At 40.5% G+C, this 20,001-nt stretch overlaps 1 protein-coding gene across 13 annotated transcripts in view; it reads left to right on the top strand.

Moving 5' to 3' along the window:
- Positions 1–20,001, top strand: part of MTMR3 (myotubularin related protein 3) — a 131,522-nt gene that overhangs the window by 66,249 nt on the left and 45,272 nt on the right. For 11 of the 13 annotated variants that reach the window (XM_070385877.1, XM_070385876.1, XM_070385875.1 and 8 more), the window contains 4 exons: positions 3,996–4,048; positions 7,073–7,158; positions 15,334–15,423; positions 15,824–15,940. In XM_070385877.1, the coding sequence (XP_070241978.1) occupies positions 7,156–7,158; positions 15,334–15,423; positions 15,824–15,940 (210 nt within the window). In that variant the 5' untranslated portion in view covers positions 3,996–4,048; positions 7,073–7,155. Of the gene's footprint in view, positions 1–3,995; positions 4,049–7,072; positions 7,159–15,333; positions 15,424–15,823; positions 15,941–20,001 lie in introns of those variants that run through there. The other 2 variants (XM_070385871.1, XM_070385881.1) reach the window with 2 other exon arrangements.

The following is a 20,001-nucleotide window of genomic DNA, read 5'->3' as shown; positions in this document are numbered from 1 at the left end:
ACTGACTCAATTTTACATTTAGTTATTTTTTTTCACTTTTTAAAAAACATGATCCTTATAAGTAGGGGGGAAAAGTCCAACTGAGAGCGTTCAGCCATGCCTTTTGAACTGTTTCTTGGTTTTTATTTTCATTTATAGTTGACTTCAGCAGCAAAAGTTTTAGAAAGCTTGAGGTTTGGGATATTGTACGAGGAGTAAGACCAAACCACAGTAGTTTTACTCAGCTGATAAGTTTTGGGATTTACTAGTGATTAAATCATCTCCCCACCATGGAATAATCTCCCCAACATGCCACGGAATCCTAGTTTGGGAAGGTCATGTCATCCATCAGATATCCAAAAAGTTACTAGGCATAAATGAGGAAACACTGAGAAACTGAAAAGCTTGCCCAAAGTGGTAGCAGTTGTAAAGTCACTTATTAAAAATTACATCTCTTAATTACTTTATTTTGCCTCCACACTCAAGTTTTACTGTCAGTGTTTCTTACTATGTAATACACGTGCAAGAAAAGCCATTTCTTTCACATATGGTGAAAATAAGAGTCTTTTAAAATTACTCAATGTTGTCTTCTTAAAGTTTTGAACTCTTAATTATTCTTGTATTTGAAAGTGAGACAGGTCTGTGGGGAAAAAAAAATGTTTCTTTTTTCTTTTGAAGTTAAAACATACTGTAGCCCAAAAAGTTCTGCTTTAGCTACCCTTTCTTCCCCTGAATCTCACCCCCGCCACCCATATTATAGGAGGACTGACTTGAGTCTCTGTTTTCCTTGTGTATTTGGTTTAATCTAATTGGTTTTTGTAGTTTAGATTCCCTTATTTTATTACAGAAATGGTCCAGATTGGTGTGCCTCTTTGCCCTCTTGAAGCTGATACAGTAGTGGCCTAAGATGATGACAGACTGTTCCATGTAGGTGTCCATTCCTTATTAGCCTTCTCGGGGCCTCCATGCCCTTCCTCTTAATAATTTTCTCATTATCTTCCTGAAGGACCTTGTGTACAGTAATATCTTATATTTTGGTATTTAATAATCAACTATGTCTATTTTTTGTTTAGTTTCCTCTTAAAATAGATAAAATTCAATCCATAGTATATTACATGGTTGTAAACAATTTACCCTCTTAGATCAGGTAACTTCAGAAAGTTCCCCGCCCCTCCCTTTTAACACTACTCCCCAGGTGGAACGTAAAAGTGACCATCACCAGCTCTCACTCCACATTGCTGCCCAGGTTGTTCATCAGTGCTGTTCATCAGTGCTCAGTGTGCTTAAGAATCCATGTTCTTAGACGCATTAGGTTATTGCTTAGATTTAACATAACCACTTTACATTCTACCTCTTCAAATGCATGGCTGGTATCACGGGATACTGTCTGGCTTCATGAGACAGTAGCTTGTGGCACCAGAGAGCTTCCTTCAGACTTACTCTACATGGCCTTTATCTGGCAGATAGTCTGAAGAGCCATGGGCAGTTTTTAAAATTTGGTTGGCAGCGTTTCACAGCGGCATACTTGTTTCCAACTAAGGGGGTGTTTGGCTGTGGTACGAGGAGTCATTGCTGGCCGTGAAGCGGACCTGCCTGAGCCTTTTGTTGAGTCATCCTGTTGTTTAGTCCATGTCTTGGAGCTTTACACCTCTGGAACCTTTACACACTTTGGTATTAATGGACTTATCCTATCTTTGACAGAATACATTACCAAGTAATTTCTGAAATTGTCAGATGATTCTTGTAGTAGATAGTAATTTCTTGGAAATAAATGGAACACCATCAGTTCATTCTTACCCCTAGATTTGACCTGTCTCCTGAATCTAATCCCATTTTACCCCTAATTACTGGCTGGACATATATTTACTTGTGAGGCCACCTTTAAAGCCAGTATATCCTATCTGGTGTTGCTTCCTTGGAAGCTGCTCTTCGGTTCTTAACAAAACCATTCTTTTTCTACTCACCACAGGGCTTAGAATTTTGCAGTTATCTTTGCCAACTTGCTCTGCCTCCTTTTCTCATTCCTAATTAATTACCAAGCTTAAGCAATTAACGTTTTCCACTCACTTTGGTGGTGCCTCTGCATTTTTACTATCAGTAAGATATTGGGCCCTTAGCAGTTCATATCTGATCCACTAGTCTGGAAACATCGTAAGTGACTTTTCCCCTCCAAACCATCCTGCTTGCTGCTTTCTCAAACGACCACTTTCATGTTGTTATTCTCCTGCTTATGAAGCTTTTGGTTTTATGCCATCGAGTGAAATCTAAACTCGTCAGCCTGGCATCAAGGCCCGCAGTGTGCGCTGTCTTTCTAGTCTCATTTCCCTGAAGGTGATTGGTATTCTCGCCTACTCTCTGTTGCTCAAAAATGTGTCCTCTTCCCCCTGTGGCATGAGTATCCATCCTCACTTGGCTTACCTCCCCTCTTTATTTAAATTCCACATAATCTGTAAGACTAAGTCGTTCTCCAGCTCCTGTGAAGCCTCCCTGATTGTCTCTTTCTCTGAACTCTGAGCACTTGCATATCATTGGAGTTACCCAAGAAGTATCAGAGTACTACAACATTTACAGTGAAATGTCTCATCGTTTCTTGCATTTAGTACTTACGTGGGATGTGCCATCATATACTAATACATTGTCTTATCTGGTTGTTTTTTAACAGCTAAGGACAAAGAGACCCAGCATCTGTTCTTTTTGACAAATGTTTTCTTATTATCCTAAATAAAGTTCATAGATGATACAGTGTACCTACAGACATAATTTTAAAAAATCAATAATAACCTTACTGTAGTATAAAGAAAAGAAAATAATTGTAATTTGTATTTCAATTTTCAAATACTAAGCAAAAATTATGCTTTAGCAAGAAAAGTTCCTGCAGATTTAAAACCTTTAAACTTTCCTGCTCTACTGTGTTGTACCTCATTAAACAACAGAACCAATATTGATAGTAGTACAATTTGTATCTCAAGTTGCATATTATGAATAGCCTTAATTCCTGTATAGCATGTTGTTAATATGGCCCAGCCTGAGTTATAAAATTTAAAAGTTACTGGGAGACAAAAATACTACTTGTAAAGTGGTTAGAACCTTTTATATTTACATATTTAGCCTCTTGTATGGTTCTTGTATAAAGTGCTTTCAGAGGTTATGTGAATAATGCAAAATGTTGACTGACTCCTTGATTTTAGGACTTTGATATTTTGTGCAGTCTTGTTCATATATGTGACTTTATGTCACATAAACAGATTGAAAGGATAAGTTGTCTGCAAATACTGAGAGAAGTCTTTACAAAGGAAATCCGCCTGCAATGTGGAAGACCTGGGTTTGATTCCTAGATCAGAAGATTCCCCTGGAGGAGGAAATGGCCACCCACTCCAGTATTGTTGGCCTGGGAAATCCCATGGACAGAGGAGCCTGGGGGGCTACAGTCCAGGGGGTAGCTAGAGTCGGACATGACTTGATGATTAAACAGTAGATTGACCCTTTTATCTCTGTAAGGGTCAGATGTTGCCTCTTTGTGACAAGAGGTTTTTGTGTTTAGACTACACTTTCCCCTTCTGATCTTTTTTTCTTACACAAAAAGATCCCTTGGTAGAGAAGCCAATAATGTGTACAAATTACCTTCAACTACCAAGTCCAAGTCTAGATCTCCTGTGATTTTCTTAGTTTTTGAAAGTACTTGTTCCTTTAGTGGCAAAGATTTACCGGAGAAGCCATCAGAAAAGTACATACAAAGTACATACAAAGAGGAGTATTTGTAGGTTCTGGGAAAGTTCTGTCTGTATGGTTCCGCAGTTTCTAAAGGCATACTAAGGCCTGAATTGGCCCATTTTGCACAATTAAATATTCTAAAGCATGGTTGACTAACTAGTTCACATTATAGCAATTTAAAAAATAATGTATTGTCATGGCATTCCAGCTTGTAGAGAAAAGTCTAGTGGGAAAATCTAAGTGGCTTAATTAACTTGATACTTAGGATATTTGTCATTGTTAAACTACTGGTTTTTCTTCTGCAGATTTTCTTGTGAAACCTTCAAATAGAAAAAGTTCTTCAGACAAATTTCATTTGGTAAGTTTGTTGCCCCTACCCTTCACCTTCTCCTACACTCTGCTGTTTTTAGGCAGCAAAAGACAATTGACAGATTAATTTTGGGGCCCTGTTTGTGAGCATTTAGGTGACCTCTTGTATATTCACTTTAATGTTAAATCTTGAAATTTGGTGGTCTCTCCCCACCATCAGGACTCAAGCAGATTACTTTCCCCATATGTAATTGTGCCATAGTATAATACACTATGCCTAGAAACTTGTATTAAAGTTGAAATTAAATGAGTTGTGGCCTTAATCATTTGTTTAAAATAGTTTTACACATGGTCTTTTAAATTGCAACTTGATTCTTACTTTGAGTTTTCTTAAATTGTTAAATCTGTTTGAAAATCAAGGCCTTGTTACTAGACTTCAGTTCAGTTCAGTCGCTCAGTTGTGTCCGACTCTTTGCTACCCCATGAACTGCAGCATGCCAGGCCTCCCTGTCCATCACCAACTCCCGGAGTTTACCCAAACTCATGTCCATTGAGTCGGTGATGCCATCTAACCATCTCATTCTCTGTTGTCCCCTTCTCCTCCTGCGCTCAATCTTTCCCAGCATCAGGAACTTTTCCAGTGAGTCACCTCTTCATATCAGGTGGCCAAAGTATTGGAGTTTCAGCTTCAACATCAGTCCTTCCATGAACACCCAGGACTGATCTCCTTCAGAATGGACTGGTTGGATTTCCTTGCAGTCCAAGGGACTCTCAAGAGTCTTCTCCAACACCACAGTTCAAAAGCATCAATTCTTTGGCGCTCCACTTTCTTTATAGTCCAACTCTCACATCCATACATGACTACTGGAAAAACCATAGCCTTGACGAGATGGACCTTTGTTGACAAAGTAATGTCTCTGGCTTTTTAATATGCTAACTAGGTTGGTCATAACTTTCCTTCCAAGGAGTAAGCGTCTTTTAATTCCATGGCTGCAATCACCATCCGCAGTGATTTTGTAGCCTCTCAAAATAAAGTCAGCCACTGTTTCCACTGTTTCCCCATCTATTTGCCATGAAGTGATGGGACTGGATGCCATGATCGTTTTCTCAATGTTGAGCTTTAAGCCAACTTTTTCACTCTCCTCTTTCACTTTCATCAAGAGGCTCTTTAGTTCGTCTTCACTTTCTGCCGTAAGGGTGGTGTCATCTGCATATCTGAGGTTATTGATATTTCTCCCGGCAATCTTGAATTCAGCTTGTGATTCATCCAGCCCAGCGTTTCTCATAATGTACTCTGCATATAAGTTAAATAAGCAGGGTGACAATATACAGCCTTGATGTACTCCTTTTCCTATTTGGAACCAGTCTGTTGTTCCATGTCCAGTTCTGACTTGCTTCCTGACCTGCATACAGGTTTCTCAAGAGGCAGGTCAGGTGGTCTGGTATTCCCATCTCTTTCAGAATTTTCCACAGTTTGTTGTGGTCTACACAGTCAAAGGCCTTGGCATAGTCAATAAAGCAGAAATAGATGTTTTTCTGGAACTGTCTTGCTTTTTCGATGATCCAGTGGATGTTGGCAATTTGATCTCTGGTTCCTCTGCCTTTTCTAAATCCAGCTTGAACATCTGAAAGTTCACGGTTTACATATTGTTGAAGCCTGGCTTGGAGAATTTTGAGCATTACTTTATTAGCGTGTGAGATGAGTTTAATTTCAATCTAGTCTGTTCCCACCCTACAGCCAGAGCCATCCTTTACGTCACCTCATACCACTCTTCCAGTAACAACTGTATAAGGCTATGGGCCCTGCTACTTTGATGGCCTCTGTTTTCTCACTTTCATTGATCATAAAGCATTTGCTTTGGATATCGAATCCCAGACTTCCAAAAATATGCTGTATTCATGGAAGTTTAGTGAACTAGAAATGCTGGCTTTGTGTGTAATGTATCTATTTTATATATATATATTTTTAGAAAGCTACTTATTAAAGTGATAGTGTTCTTAGTAGCCTGCGGTTCTTGTTCGGTATTCCTCCCTCACTATTACAGTTGTTTCTGAAAACGAGGTAAAGGTAGTAGCACAGTTTGAGTTTTCACTGAGCATAGGATATTGGGGTAAAAGACTTTTTTCTTTCATATTTTGTGTACTAAATCAGTTTGGTTCCCACAGATGGGGAGATCCATTTTGAATTTATGGAATTTACAAAAACATGCTATATAATACTGTAAGAATTATATTGTTATTATACTGTATTTGCATTCACAGGTTGGTTTCGATTATTGCTTTATTATTTTCATCTAAGGTTTATAATATTTTTCATGTTGCTGTCAACTTTAGGAGCATAAGCTTTCGCAACTGTTTTTGCTCAAATAGGTTACGGCCAGGATGATTTTCACAGCCCTTTAAAGGAGTTTGGATTTGACTAGTGGGTTGGCTTGGAGAAGGCAATGGCACCCCACTCCAGTACTCTTGCCTGGAGAATCCCATGGATGGAGGAGCCTGGTAGGCTGCAGTCCATGGGGTTGCTGAGAGTCGGACATGACTGAGTGACTTCACTTTCACCTTTCACTTTCATGCATTGGAGAAGGAAATGGCAACCCGCTCCAGTGTTCTTGCCTGGAGAATCCCAGGGACGGGGGAGCCTGGTGGGCTGCTGTCTATGGGGTTGCACAGGGTCGGACACGACTGAAGCGACTTAGCGGCAGCAGCAGCAGTGGGTTGGCTGGGTGATTCTCAGCTTTTTCTTGGCTGACTCTGGTCAAGTCTTTTGGTCCTTGTATATGCAGTTCCTCTAATTAGGGTGTGGCCAAATGGGAAAGTGGGCTTCCCAGGTGGCGCTAGTGGCAAAGGACCCCCCACCAATGGAGGAGATGCACAGGATGCTGGCTCCGTCTCTGGGTTGGGACAATTCCCCTGGAGGAAGGCATGGCAACACACTCCAGTATTCTTGCCTGGAGAATCGCATGGACAGAGGAGCCTGGCAGGCTGTAGTCCACAGGGTCGCACAGTCAGACATGACTGAAGCAACTTAGCACACACATGGAAAATTACCAATTTTGTCCTTTTCCCCCCCAAGTTTCAGGCATAAAGGAAAGAAAAGGCTTGCCAGGATACTGAAGAAGGGACGGAGATCTCTCCTCCTCATCTGGGCCTCCTGTCATGGTAAGTACAAAGAAATAACAAGACAATTGGACTTGAACTCTGTCCTGACAGTTAAGTGAATACTAGTAAGTTTATAGTTACCTGTCCTCAGAACTCTTTTGTCTGTTTTCTTTTATTGTTTACTTAGTATCACTAGTAATCATTTCTAGTGTCTTAGAGCAGTTTTGCTTCTATTTACTTTAATCGTGTGAGTTAGATATTGTCTCTTTTCAGTCAGGTAGTATAAATAGATTCAAGACCAAATGTTTCTTGGGCTTCAGGTTTTTCTTTCTTTTCTGGGAAGGAAGATACAGTAAGAAGCTTTTCTCTGTGTGTATGTGTTGCGTTGTGGAGAATTAATATGGTCATACACATTCTTTATGAATTTTCCTTTCTGGATTAAAGCAGTTCCCTGTCTTCCCATTTTTTCCTCTTTAACATTGTTTTTATCCCAAAGAAGATGAAGTAGCTCTGCACAACCCCTGCCTGTGTCTGTGTCTAAAATGAGTATATTTCAGTGACTTGTGAGCCATTTAGGACCCACTTTAGGCAGAGAAGTGGGAGCAATGAGCCAGCTACATTTCTATCAGGCCCGAAAATATGTAAACAGTGCTTCAAGGCTTAAGAAAGAAATGGTCTTCTGTAATATTGTCCTGCTTCTACCTTGGTGATGTTAGCTAGATCCAAACTCTGTCATGATGGCACACAAAGAAGTAATTGTAAAGGCCATGTTAATTTGAAGCATCATTAGGAACATGGGTGGAAAATGCCTTTCAACATTAAAAACAAACTAAAACCAAAAAAACTAGTTGTATAGAAGTGTCATTAAAATGAGAAAGGTAACTGCTGTCATTTTTAATCTTTGCCAGTTTTTTCCTTAGTTTATGGGCACAACAGCTTTCTGATGTATCCTATACCCAAGTACTAATGAGCTTTTCTTTATAATGTATTATTTTATTGGTTTTCACGAGTTTTGAATGAATTGAAGAGGTGTTTGCCTAATATTTATATGATATGTATGCCAGTGCTAATGAGTCGCATGTGGCGGGCTTACGAAAGCAGTTCTGTTGTGTACTGAAGGGTTGTCCTTCGCTGTATCCCGCACAGCTGCAGCAGCGTGGTCCTTGCTCTGGTGCCACTGGGGGTTCTGGTGCCCTGCAGACAGTCTTCCTGGTGTGCTCTGGAGATACGTGTGTGTGTGTGCGCAGGTGTGCGTGCGCATGCAGTGTTCAGGGAGCCAGTGTGACCATGTGTTTAAAAAAAAACTCATTAAGCAGCTTTATAATACGTTTTTGGAAGTACTCATTTATAATTCTTGTATTCCTTCTAACTAGTTTATGTGCCTGTGTATAGTTTATGTAGTTGGAATTAAAACATAATTAAATTTCTGTTTTGTTTATTTCACTAAATGAATTAAATATTTTTCTTTGACTTGTTGGACTTCTAATGATTTTTTACTAGCTAACTAACACTTTGCAAATTGTCGAACCATTGGTTTAAGTAGTATTAATTAATATTTTCTGTTTTAGCTATTTGGTTACGTGTTCTTAATCCTTATTTTTCTGTGTAGAGAATTCAGAAGCACTGATTTTTCTTGAATATCATCCTTTCATACTTCTAAAAAATTCTTGAATGAGATTGAGATCTTTTGGGGAGGTTAAGCATTAGGAAAATGTTTTTGTGTTTCATTATGGAAAATCTCAAGCCTATGCAAATTGAAAATAGTATGATGAACCCTCATAAGCCCCACATACGCATCAGCCAGATGCAGTAATCAGTTCATGACCACACTTGTTTCTTCTGACTCCCCACCCCCACCTCTTTGGATTATGTTGAAAGAAATCACAAATATTATATCAACAGAAATTTTTATTTTTGATGACTTTTAATGCCACTCTTAAGAGTGGTAACTAAAATTGACAATGAGACTGATAATCACTTTAAGCTTTTACATTTGTCAAATGTTTCTACACATATGTGACTCTAAAGAGTAGTTTTTTTTAAAAATCCTGCAACGTTTATATATAAATTTAGTTTATAGACATTTCCACTGGTTAGCTTCTACTCCCCATGTTCTTTAAATATTTATCTTTAATGTTGACTTCCCCTGACTTATAGACTGACTTCTGTTACCTGCATAGTTTACCAAGTAGCAGAAGTTAGCCTGGAACTGTGGTGACTGATCTCCTTTCAAGATTTTATAGTGACTCCATACGGAGCTGGTAGGGATTAAAAAGTATGATATTCCACTATGCCCGGTGTTCCTCAGCGATATTAGGAAATTGACCATGTGGATTATATTCTGTTAAACTACTGCTTGTAGCTAGCCCAGGGGAAATTTGTTTTCCAGCCTCTTAACAGGTTAACACACCTGCCAGACTTTTGTCTTCCTCGCCTTCGTCTCCTTCCAGCTCTTCCCCCATCATCCATCTCAAGTTTGGCCTCCCTTTTACCTGTGAAACTCAGTAACTATAATAAATTAGGCAGTTGATTCAGCTTATGTTTAGCTAAGTAATATTTTTACCATTCTTCTTGGAAAGTCAGTAGTCTGTCCTCAGTTCAGTTCATTTGCTCAGTCATGTCCGACTCTTTGTGACCCCATGGACTGCAGCACGCCAGGCCTCCCTATCCATCACCAACTTCCGGAGTTTACTCAGACTCATGTCCATTGAGTTGGTGATGCCATCCAACCATCTCATCGTCTGTCGTCCCCTTCTCCCCTCTTCCATCTTTCCCAACATCAGGGTCTTTTCAAATGAGTCAGTTCTTCACACCAGATCGCCAAAGTATTGGAGTTTCAGCTTCAGCATCAGTCCTTCCAATGAATATTCAGGACTGATTTCCTTTAGGATGGGCTGGTTGGATCTCCTTGCAGTCCAAGGGACTCTCAAGAGTCTTCTCCAACACCACAGTTCAAAAGCATCAATTCTTCGGCACTCAGCCTTCTTTATAGTTCAACTCTCAGGATTAGGATTAGTCTATCTTAATCCTATAGTCTATCTTAATCATAACCTCAGATATGCAGATGACACCACCCTTATGGCAGAAAGTGAAGAGGAACTCAAAAGCCTCTTGATGAAAGTCAAAGTGGAGAGTGAAAAAGTTGGCTTAAAGCTCAACATTCAGAAAACCAAGATCATGGCATCCGGTCCCATCACCTCATGGGAAATAGATGGGGAAACAGTGGAAACAGTGTCAGACTTTATTTTTCTGGGCTCCAAAATCACTGCAGATGGTGACTGCAGCCATGAAATTAAAAGAGGCTTACTCCTTGGAAGGAAAGTTATGACCAACCTAGATAGCATATTCAAAAGCAGAGACATTATTTTGCCCACAAAGGTCCATCTAGTCAAGGCTATGGTTTTTCCAGTGGTCATGTATGGATGTGAAAAGTGGGACTGTGAAGAAAGCTGAGCACCGAAGAATTGATGCTTTTGAACTGTGGTGTTGGGAGAAGACTCTTGAGAGTCCCTTGGACTGCAAGGAGATCCAACCAGTCCATTCTGAAGGAGATCAGCCCTGGGTGTTCTTTGGAAGGACTGATGCTAAAGCTGAAACTCCAGTACTTTGGCCACCTCATGTGAAGAGTTGACTCATTGGAAAAACTCTGATGCTGGGAGGGATTGGGGGCAGGAGGAGAAGGGGACGACAGAGGATGAGATGGTTGGATGGCATCACTGACTCGATGGACGTGAGTCTGAGTGAACTCCGGGAGTTGGTGATGGACAGGGAGGCCTGGTGTGCTGCAGTCCATGGGGTTGCAAAGAGTCGGACACGACTGAGCAACTGAACTGAACTGAAATGATCTTCAAGAGAATAAAAGTGTTCTGTTGCAGTTGTTTAGTTACTAAATCTTGTCCAACTCTTTGTAACTTCATCATTTGAAGCCCTCCAGGCTCCTCTGTCCATGGGATTTCCCAGGTGAGAATACTGGAAAGGGTTGCCATTTCCTACTCCTGCGGATCTTCTGACCTAGGGATTGAACCTGTGTCTCCTTCATTGGCAAGAGTGTGCTTTACCTCTGAGGAACCAGGGAAGCCCCCTTATGTGTTTCAGTTCAGTCGCTCAGTCGTGTCCGACTCTTTGCGACCCCGTGAATCGCAGCACGCCAGGCCTCCCTGTCCATCACCAACTCCCGGAGTTCACTCAGACTCACGTCCATCGAGTCAGTGATGCCATCCAACCATCTCATCCTCTGTCGTCCCCTTCTCCTCCTGCCCCCAGTCCCTGCCACTGAGTCAACTCCGCATGAGGTGGCCAAAGTATTGGAGTTTCAGCCTTAGCATCAGTCCTTCCAAAGAACACCCGGGACTGATCTTCAGAATGGACTGGTTGGATCTCCTTGCAGTCCAAGGGACTCTCAAGAGTCTTCTCCAACACCACAGTTCAAAAGCATCCATTCTTCGGCGCTCAGCCTTCTTCACAGTCCAACTCTCACATCCATACATGATCACTGGAAAAACCATAGCCTTGACTAGATGGACCTTTGTTGGCAAAGTAATGTCTCTGCTTTTTAATATGCTGTCTAGGTTGGTCATAACTTTTCATTGAAGGAGTAAGTGTCTTTTAATTTCATGGCTGCAGTCACCATCTGCAGTGATTTTGGAGCTCAAGAAAATAAAATCTGTCACTGTTTTCCCATCTCTTTGCCAGGAAGTGATGGGACCAGATGCCATGACCTTAGTTTTTTGAATGTTGAGCTTTAAGCCAACTTTTTCACTCTCCTCTTTCACTTTCATCAAGAGGCTCTTTAGTTCTTCACTTTGTGCCATAAGCATAGTGTCATCTGCATATCTGAGGTTATGATATCTCTCCTGGCAGTCTTGATTCCAACTTGTGCTTCCTCCAGCCCAGCATTTCTCATGATGTACTCTGTGTATAAGTTAAATAAGCAGGGTGACAGCATACAGCCTTGACGTACTCCTTTCTGGATTTGTAATCAGTCTGTTGTTCTATGTCCAGTTCTAACTGTCGCTTCTTGACATGTATACAGATTTCTCAGGAGGCAGGTAAGGTGGTCTGGTATTCACATCTCTTTCAGAGTTTTCTACAGTTTGTTGTGATCCACACAGTCAAAGACTTTGGCATAGTCAATAAAGCAGAAGTAGATGTTTTTCTGGAACTCTGTTGCTTTTTCATTGTTGGCAATTTGATCTCTGGTTCCTCTGTCTTTTCTAAATCCAGCTTGAACATCTGGAAGTTCACGGTTCACATACTGCTGGAGCCTGACTTTGAGAATTTTGAGCATTACTTTACTAGTGTGTGAGATGAGTGCAGTTGTGCGATAGTTTGATCATTCTTTGGCATTGACTTTCTTTGGGATTGGAATGAAAACTGACCTTTTCCAGTCCTGTGGCCGTTGCTGAGTTTTCCAAATGTGCTGGCATATTGAGTGCAGCACTTTCACAGCATCATCTTTTAGGGTTTGAAATAGCTCAGATGGAATTCCATCACCTCCACTAGCTTTGTTCTTAGTGATGCTTCCTAAGGCCCACTTGACTTTGCATTCCAGAATGTCTGGCTCTAGGGTTGTGATCACATAATCATGATTATCTGGGTCATGAAGATCTTTTTTGTACAGTACTTCTGTGTATTCTTGCCACCTCTTCTTAGTAGCTTCTGCTTCTGTTAGGTCCATACTATTTCTGTCCTTCGTTGTCCATTTCTGTCCTCTATTGCCTTTCTGTGTGAGCAAAATTCTCTTGGTAGCTCTCATTTTCTTGAAGAGATCTCTAGTTTTTCCCATTCTATTGTTTTCATCTATTTCTTGGCATTGATCACTGAGGAAGGCTTTCTTATCTGTTTCCTTGCTGTTCTTTGGAACTCTGCATTCAGATGGGTATGTCTTTCCTTTTGTCCTTCGCCTTCACTTCTCTTCTTTTCACAGCTCTTTGTAAGGCCTCCTCAGACAGCCGTTTTGCCCTTTTGCATCTCTCTCTCGGGGATGGTCTGGGTCACTGTCTCCTGTACAGTGTCATGAGCCTCCGTCCTTAGTTCTTCCAGCACTCTGTCAGATCTGATTCCTTGAATCTGTTTGTTACTTCCACTGTATAATTGTAGGAGATTAGATTTAGAAGTCAAAGCTGAGAAACCCTTAAAATGTTCATAAATTCATTTTTATACAATACCAATTTCACATAACATTTTTAATGAAAAGTAATATTTTTCTCATCCAGCAATAATTAATGTAGAAGAGTGATGTTGTTTTACATTTTTACAGTTTTTAAAAAAATATTTGGCTTAATAGATGATAGCTGGGTTCTCATATCTACTTCTGCATCCATTTTGTTACAGTGTATTTTTTGAAATAAATGAAGTAAATCCAGCCTTCCTCAGTAGTTAGAAAATGAAAGAGTAATAGTTTTTCCAGGTAGTTGTGTTCTTCTGTTACACATCAAAACTTGACAAGTGTTAGTTCTTTGAAGGTTAGTTGCAGTGTGGAATTTTGAAGTCATGTCAGTGAACTTTTTGTATTATGTTAAAACCATCAGTTGTCTTGCACTTTAAATGGATCTTTTATCCATGCATGATTTTGTAACATCATGAACAGGTCATTTTGAAAATAATGACTAGTGAGAAAATGAGTAATGCACATCTTCCAAAGGTAGACATATTTTGCAATAAAATTTATTTTAAAAAATCACACTTGGTAGTATTGCCACTGGGCATATCAGAAAAGTATTTGGTACTGGAAAGCTGTGAAGTCCCTTGTGGCAGATGATAGCCTCTCAAAATTCTAATTTTCTCATTAAAACTTCATCACTGGCAACTGATTGCACTTGAAGAAAAGATCTACTGAAGTCTGAATTACCATAGTTGGTCAGTTGTTCTTTTCAGTTGCAAGTGGTGCTCATTCATTTGCAAAAGAAGTTGCTAGTTCAGCTTGTAACTGAAACAGTTGCACAAGTGCTTAACTTGAGACAACCGTAATACTTCACTGTGCAGCAAAAGGCTTTCATGTGTATTTCCTCTTTATTTATTTATTAATATTTTATTGTATATATTTGTTGGACATGCAGCATGTGGGATCTTAGTTCTCCAACCAGGGATTGAACCCATGCTCCCTCCATTGGGAGCTTAGAGTCTCAACCACTGGACCACCAGGGAAGTCTCTGTTTCCTCTTTAAAACAGAAAAAGACTTAAGGGTCAGAATGGAATAAAATTGATCGTTTTTCTCCTACTTGTTACCAAGGACATTCAAAGTGCCACTGCTAGATTGTACTAAGGGGCCAGCAGGTTTACCCACTGAGTCTCTCTGTGCTGTTTGTACAAATCTCAGTGCAGAGAAAAAAGGCTTAGTATTATTACAGGCTTAGTATTAAAAAAAGGCTTAGTATTATTGTGACTGTGGTTTTGACCTCATAGAGGCCCTGAAAGGGTCTCAGAATCCGCAGATCACATTTTGAGAACCATTCTATTAGGGTTTATGTTTAAAATTGCTATTGCTCTTATAAAATTTGCTGTGTAAATAATTTCATCATAATTTACCCCTGGACTTCCCAGTAGATTGTTTTTCCCCCTGATCTTTGTATACCATACAAATTTATAATGTAAAAGACTTTTTATGTAAATTATGATTAGTTCAAGTGCCATTTAGATTATAATTTATTATCTTTTGAGATTGCCTTAATAGAAATAAATATGTAATACAAAGATTAAACTAGGGATATGGTTCACACACATGTTTTCAGTTTGAGGATTCAGTTCTTCAGTTCACATTGAGAAGAAAACAGCTTTGTTATGCAAAGTTCCCATATAACCAGAGTAGACACTGAGGTATAGTTAACTCTCACTTAAAGTTCCATGTATTAATCCCCTCATAGACAGTTGTTTCATTTATGCTCCATTCACTTCCTTGTTACCCTTCCCTCCAAATGTTCTGAGTCAAATTCCAGACATTGGTCACATCATTTCATTCTTAAATAATAATAATTCAGAATGCATCTTTAAAAAATAACGGTTATAACTTAGGAGAAAAAAGCCACTATATCTTAGTTTCTCCTAAAAGTAATATACTAACAACTTACTAGCGCTTAATAGAAATGTTCTTAACCTCTTTGACTTTCTTTGATATTGGTGTGTTTTCCATTTAGAGGCACCTGGATTTTCATTGTGATTATGCTATTAGATATGGCAGAAAAACCAAACATGGAGTAGGAGCTTTGAAATTATTTAAACATTTGGGTTTTTTCCAGGATGAAGAGACTCGGCACAGCCTTGAGTGCATCCAGGCCAATCAGATCTTTCCCAGGAAGCAGCTGATCCGGGAGGATGAGAATCTTCAGGTAATTCCAGGCCACTTTTATTTGTGAAACAAGTGTTAAGCATCATAGTAACAATGTAGCAGAGCCAGTGGATTGAAGTAATGGACTGCATATAGGAATACATATTAGAGAAATGTATTTTTTCCCTAAACCACACAATTAATAGAAATGTATGCTGGAGAACATCTCTTTTAGAAAGACTTTCCCACTGAGGTGTGGTCATCTTTGTGTCATTCCTTCTTTAGTCTTAAATGTGAATAACTAGGTTTTTTGCATCTTGTGGGTGTAAACCCATCCTCTTTAGGTCCCGCACCCATTTATGTACGAGCGACAGTGTTTATAGTCCATTCACCTGAGCTGTGTTTAAAGGCTTTGCTTTACTACTTCAGGACTCTGAAGCATTTCTTCTTCCACTTTGAAGGTCCCTTTTCTTGAACTTCATGGAGAAAGCACAGAGTACGTGGGCCGCGCTGAGGATGCCATCATTGCCCTTTCTAATTACAGACTTCACATCAAGTTCAAGGAGTCTCTTGTTAATGTAAGTGCTGTCAGCTGTTTTTCCACTAAAGTAGATGGAGAAGGGAAGTAAAAAACCTTAAGTTTCTCACAAGAGCAATGTGATATAGAGTTTAGCATGAAAACATTGTGTACTCTGCTTTTTTCTCAATTTAAGCACTGAGGACACTACGTTAGCAAGCAGCTCTTATGCTTGATTTAAAATGATAACGTGTAGTTGTCAGCTGAGGTGTCCATTGTTTAGTAACACTGCATGATTTGCAGTTGGTAATGCTGTATCATTAAGATTTGTAATGGTGCAGAAGCTGTGTAGGCTTTTATTTCTCAATATTTAGTAGTTACCGACTGCCTCAGTTGGAGAGAACTTCCTGGACCTTAATGTCAAATGCTAACAGAGTTTTGTCAGAAAAGTACAGTGGTGATAGCAAACATCCTTCACCAGCAACACAGGGAGATGACTCTACACGTGGACATAACCAGAGGGTCAGTACCAAAACTGGATCGATTATATTGTTTGTAGCCGAAGATGAAGAAGCTCTCTACGGTCAACAAAAACAAGACTTGGAGCTGACTGTGGCTCTAATCATGAGCTCCTTATTGCAAAATTCAGTCTTAAACTGAAGAAAGTAGGGAAAACCACTAGGCCATTTAGGTATGCATTAAGTCACTTCAGTCATGTCCGACTCTGAGCAACCCTGTGGTCTGTAGCCCACCAGGCTCCTCTGTCGAGGGGATTCTCCAGGCATGATTACTAGAGTGGGTTGCCATTTCCTTCTCCAGGGCATCTTCCCAACCCAGGGATCGAACCTGCATCTTTTACTTCTCCTGCATTGGCAGGCAGGTTCTTTACCACTAGCACCACCTCCTAAATCAAATCCCTTACAGTTATCCAGTGGAGGTGATGAATACTATAGGCAGAGGTTTATAACATTGTACAGGAGCCAGTGACCAAAACCACCCCAGAGAAAAAGATATGTAAGGAGGAAAAGTGGTTGTCTGAAGAAGCTTTACAAATAGCTGAGGAAAGAAGAGAAGCAAAAAGCAAAGGAGAAAGGGGAAAGATTTACCCAACTGAATGAAGAGTTCCAGAGAATAGCAAGGAGGCACAGGACCTTCTTAAATGAACAATACAAAGAAGTAGAGGAAAACAACAGAATGGGAAAGACACGAGATCTCTTTAGGAAGATTGGAGATAGCAAGGGAACATGCGAAGATGGGCATGATAAAGGACAGAAATGGTAAGAACCTAACAGAAACAGAAGAGATTAAGAAGATGTGGCAAGAATACACAAAAGAACTATACATAAAAGTTCTTAATCACCCAGATGACTACAATGGTGTGGTCATATCACCTACAGCCAGACAGCCTGGAGTGTGAAGTCAAGTGGGCCTTAGGAAGCATCGCTATGAACAAAGGTAGTGGAGGTGATGGAATTCCAGCTGAGTTGTTTAAAATCCTAAAAGATGATGCAGTTAAAGTCCTGCACTCAGTATGTCAGCAAATTTGGAAAACTCAGCAGTGGCCACAGGACTGGAAAAGATCAGTTTTCATTCCAATCGCAAAGAAGGGCTGTGCCAAAGAATGGTCAAACTGTCGTACAGTTGTGCTCATTTCGCATACTGGTAAGGTTATGCTCAAAATTCTTCAAGGTAGGCTTTAGTACATGAACCGAGAACTTCTAGATGTACAGGTTGGGTTTAGAAAAGGCAGAGAACCAGAGGTCAAATTGTCAACATTTGTTGAATCATAGAGAAAGCAGGGCTTCTCTGGTGGCTCAGTCGGTAAAGAGTCCGCCTGCAATGTGGGAGACCTGGGTTCAATCCCTGGGTTGGGAAGATCGCCTGGAAGAGGGCATGGCAACCCACTCCAGTATTCTTGCCTGGGGAATCCCCACGGACAGAGGAACCTGGCGGGCTGCAGTCCATGGAGTTGCAAAGAGTTGGACATGACTGAGCAACTAAGCACACAGATAAAACAAGGGAAATTCTAGAAAAACATCTGCTTCATTGACTATGCTATAAAGCCTTTGACTGTGTGGATCGCAACAAACTGGAAAATTCTTAGAGATGTGAATACCAGACTGCCATAATCTGTCTCCTGAGAAACCTGTCTATGGGTTAAGAAACAACAGTTAGAACCCTATATGGAACAGCTTACAGGTTCAAACTTGGGACAGGATTATGATAAGTCTGTATATTATCACCCTGTTCATTCAATTTGTATGCGGAGTAATCATGCGAAATGCCAAGGTGGGTTAATCACAAGCTGGAGTCAAGATCGCCAGGAGAAACATTAACAGTCTCAGAAATTCAGATGATACCACTCTAATGGCAGAAAGCAAAGAGGAACTGAAGAGCCTCTTGATGAAGGTGGAAAAGCTGGTTTAAAACTCAACGTAAGATCATGGCATCAGGTCCCATCATCTCATGGCAGACAGAAGGGGAAAAAGTGGAAACAGTGACAGACTTTATTTTTGTGGGTTCTAAAATCAATGTGGATGGTGACTGCAGCCATGAAATTAAAAGACGCTTGTTCCTTGCAAGGGAATGTATGACAAACCTAAGTAGCATGTTAAAAAGTGGGAACATCACTTTTCCAACAAAGGTCTGTATAGTGAAAGCTATGGTTTTTCCAGCAGTCACGTATGGATGTGAGAGTAGGACCATAACGAAGGCTGAGCACTGAAGAGTTGATGATTTCGAATTGTGGTGTTGGAGAAGATTCTTGAGAGTCCCTTGGACTGCAAGGAGATCAAAACAGTCCATCCTAAAGGAAGTCAACCCTGACTATTGATTGGAAGGACTGATGCTGAAGTACTTTTGCCACCTGATGGCACAGAGCTGACTCATTGAAAAAGACCCTGATGCTGGGAAAGATTGAAAGCAAAAGGACAGGAGGGCGGTAGAGCACGAGATGGGTAGATAGTATCACCTACTCCGTGAACATGAACTTGAGCAAACTCCAGGAGATAGTGTACACTACTGTAGTGGCTCAGACGGTAAAGCATCTGTCTGCAGTGCGGGAGACCCGGGTTCCATCCCTGGGTTGGGAAGATCCCCTGGAGAACGAAATGGCAGCCCACTTCAGTATTCTTGCCTGGAAAATCCCATGGACTGCGGAGCCTAGTAGGCTACCATCCATGGTGTCGCAAAGAGTAGGACACGACTGAGCGACTTCACAGGAGATAGTGTAGAACAGGAAAGCCTGGCTTGCTGTAGTCTATGGGATCGCAAAGAATTGGACCCAACTTAGCGACTGAACAGCAACGTCAAATGATGAGATGTACTTGGAGTTCAGTGCAGGCTTCTGTTACAGGATGAAGTGACTCTCTTGTCGTCTTAGTGGTATAAGGATAGATGTTAAATAAAATATTTATTTGCATAATATACTGTGTATTGCTGAAGAGAGGGAAAGCTCTCAACTTTGAGTGCATTTACCCTTTTCAACTAAGAGTATCCTCAGTGAACTGGGTCTTCCAGCACTATTGCCATCCTTAATATTCTTCAGTAAACTTGTCTTTCAGCACAAAAATGCCAAAGTTCATGTATTCTAACCAAATGAACGCTGCCTTCTTTCCTCACTGAACAGTGTTGTGGCTCTTTGTGCTTTGGTTCTACCACAAAGAAGTGTACTATGACATCTTATAAAAGCTCATGACTGTCCCTTCATTCAGATAGTGTGTTTGGGAGCTCATTTTGGGATTCTTAGAAAGTTGTTTTACTCAGCCATCCAAAAGTTACCCAATTCCTTCATCATATTTTTCCTTGTCAAGACTCGAATGGCTGACATTTTCTTTGTGGTTGGCATTTATTGTTTTAGTGTTGATTACTGTTCTGTGCAGTTAAGCGTTTACATCTAGGAGTCACTGTGGCCTGAATTCCTTCTGGCCTGTAGAATTGGGCTATGATCATAGCTCTTGTCTTAGTTTTCTGTCTGTCAGCTAAAAATACACACTGGATTCATCAAGGCAAGAGGCATATTGTGCTTTCATACCATGTACCACTGTTCAGAAGGGTCTGTTTGGAATTGAGTAGCCCTGATAAGAGGGGACAGGATGGAATCTCCTATAACATCCCAGCAAC

This window comes from Bos mutus, chromosome 17 (genome assembly GCF_027580195.1).
Source record: "Bos mutus isolate GX-2022 chromosome 17, NWIPB_WYAK_1.1, whole genome shotgun sequence".
Classification (NCBI taxonomy): Eukaryota; Metazoa; Chordata; class Mammalia; order Artiodactyla; family Bovidae; genus Bos; species Bos mutus.
Note: the sequence above shows the minus strand (reverse complement) of the source record. Positions and strands in the feature narration are given on the sequence as shown.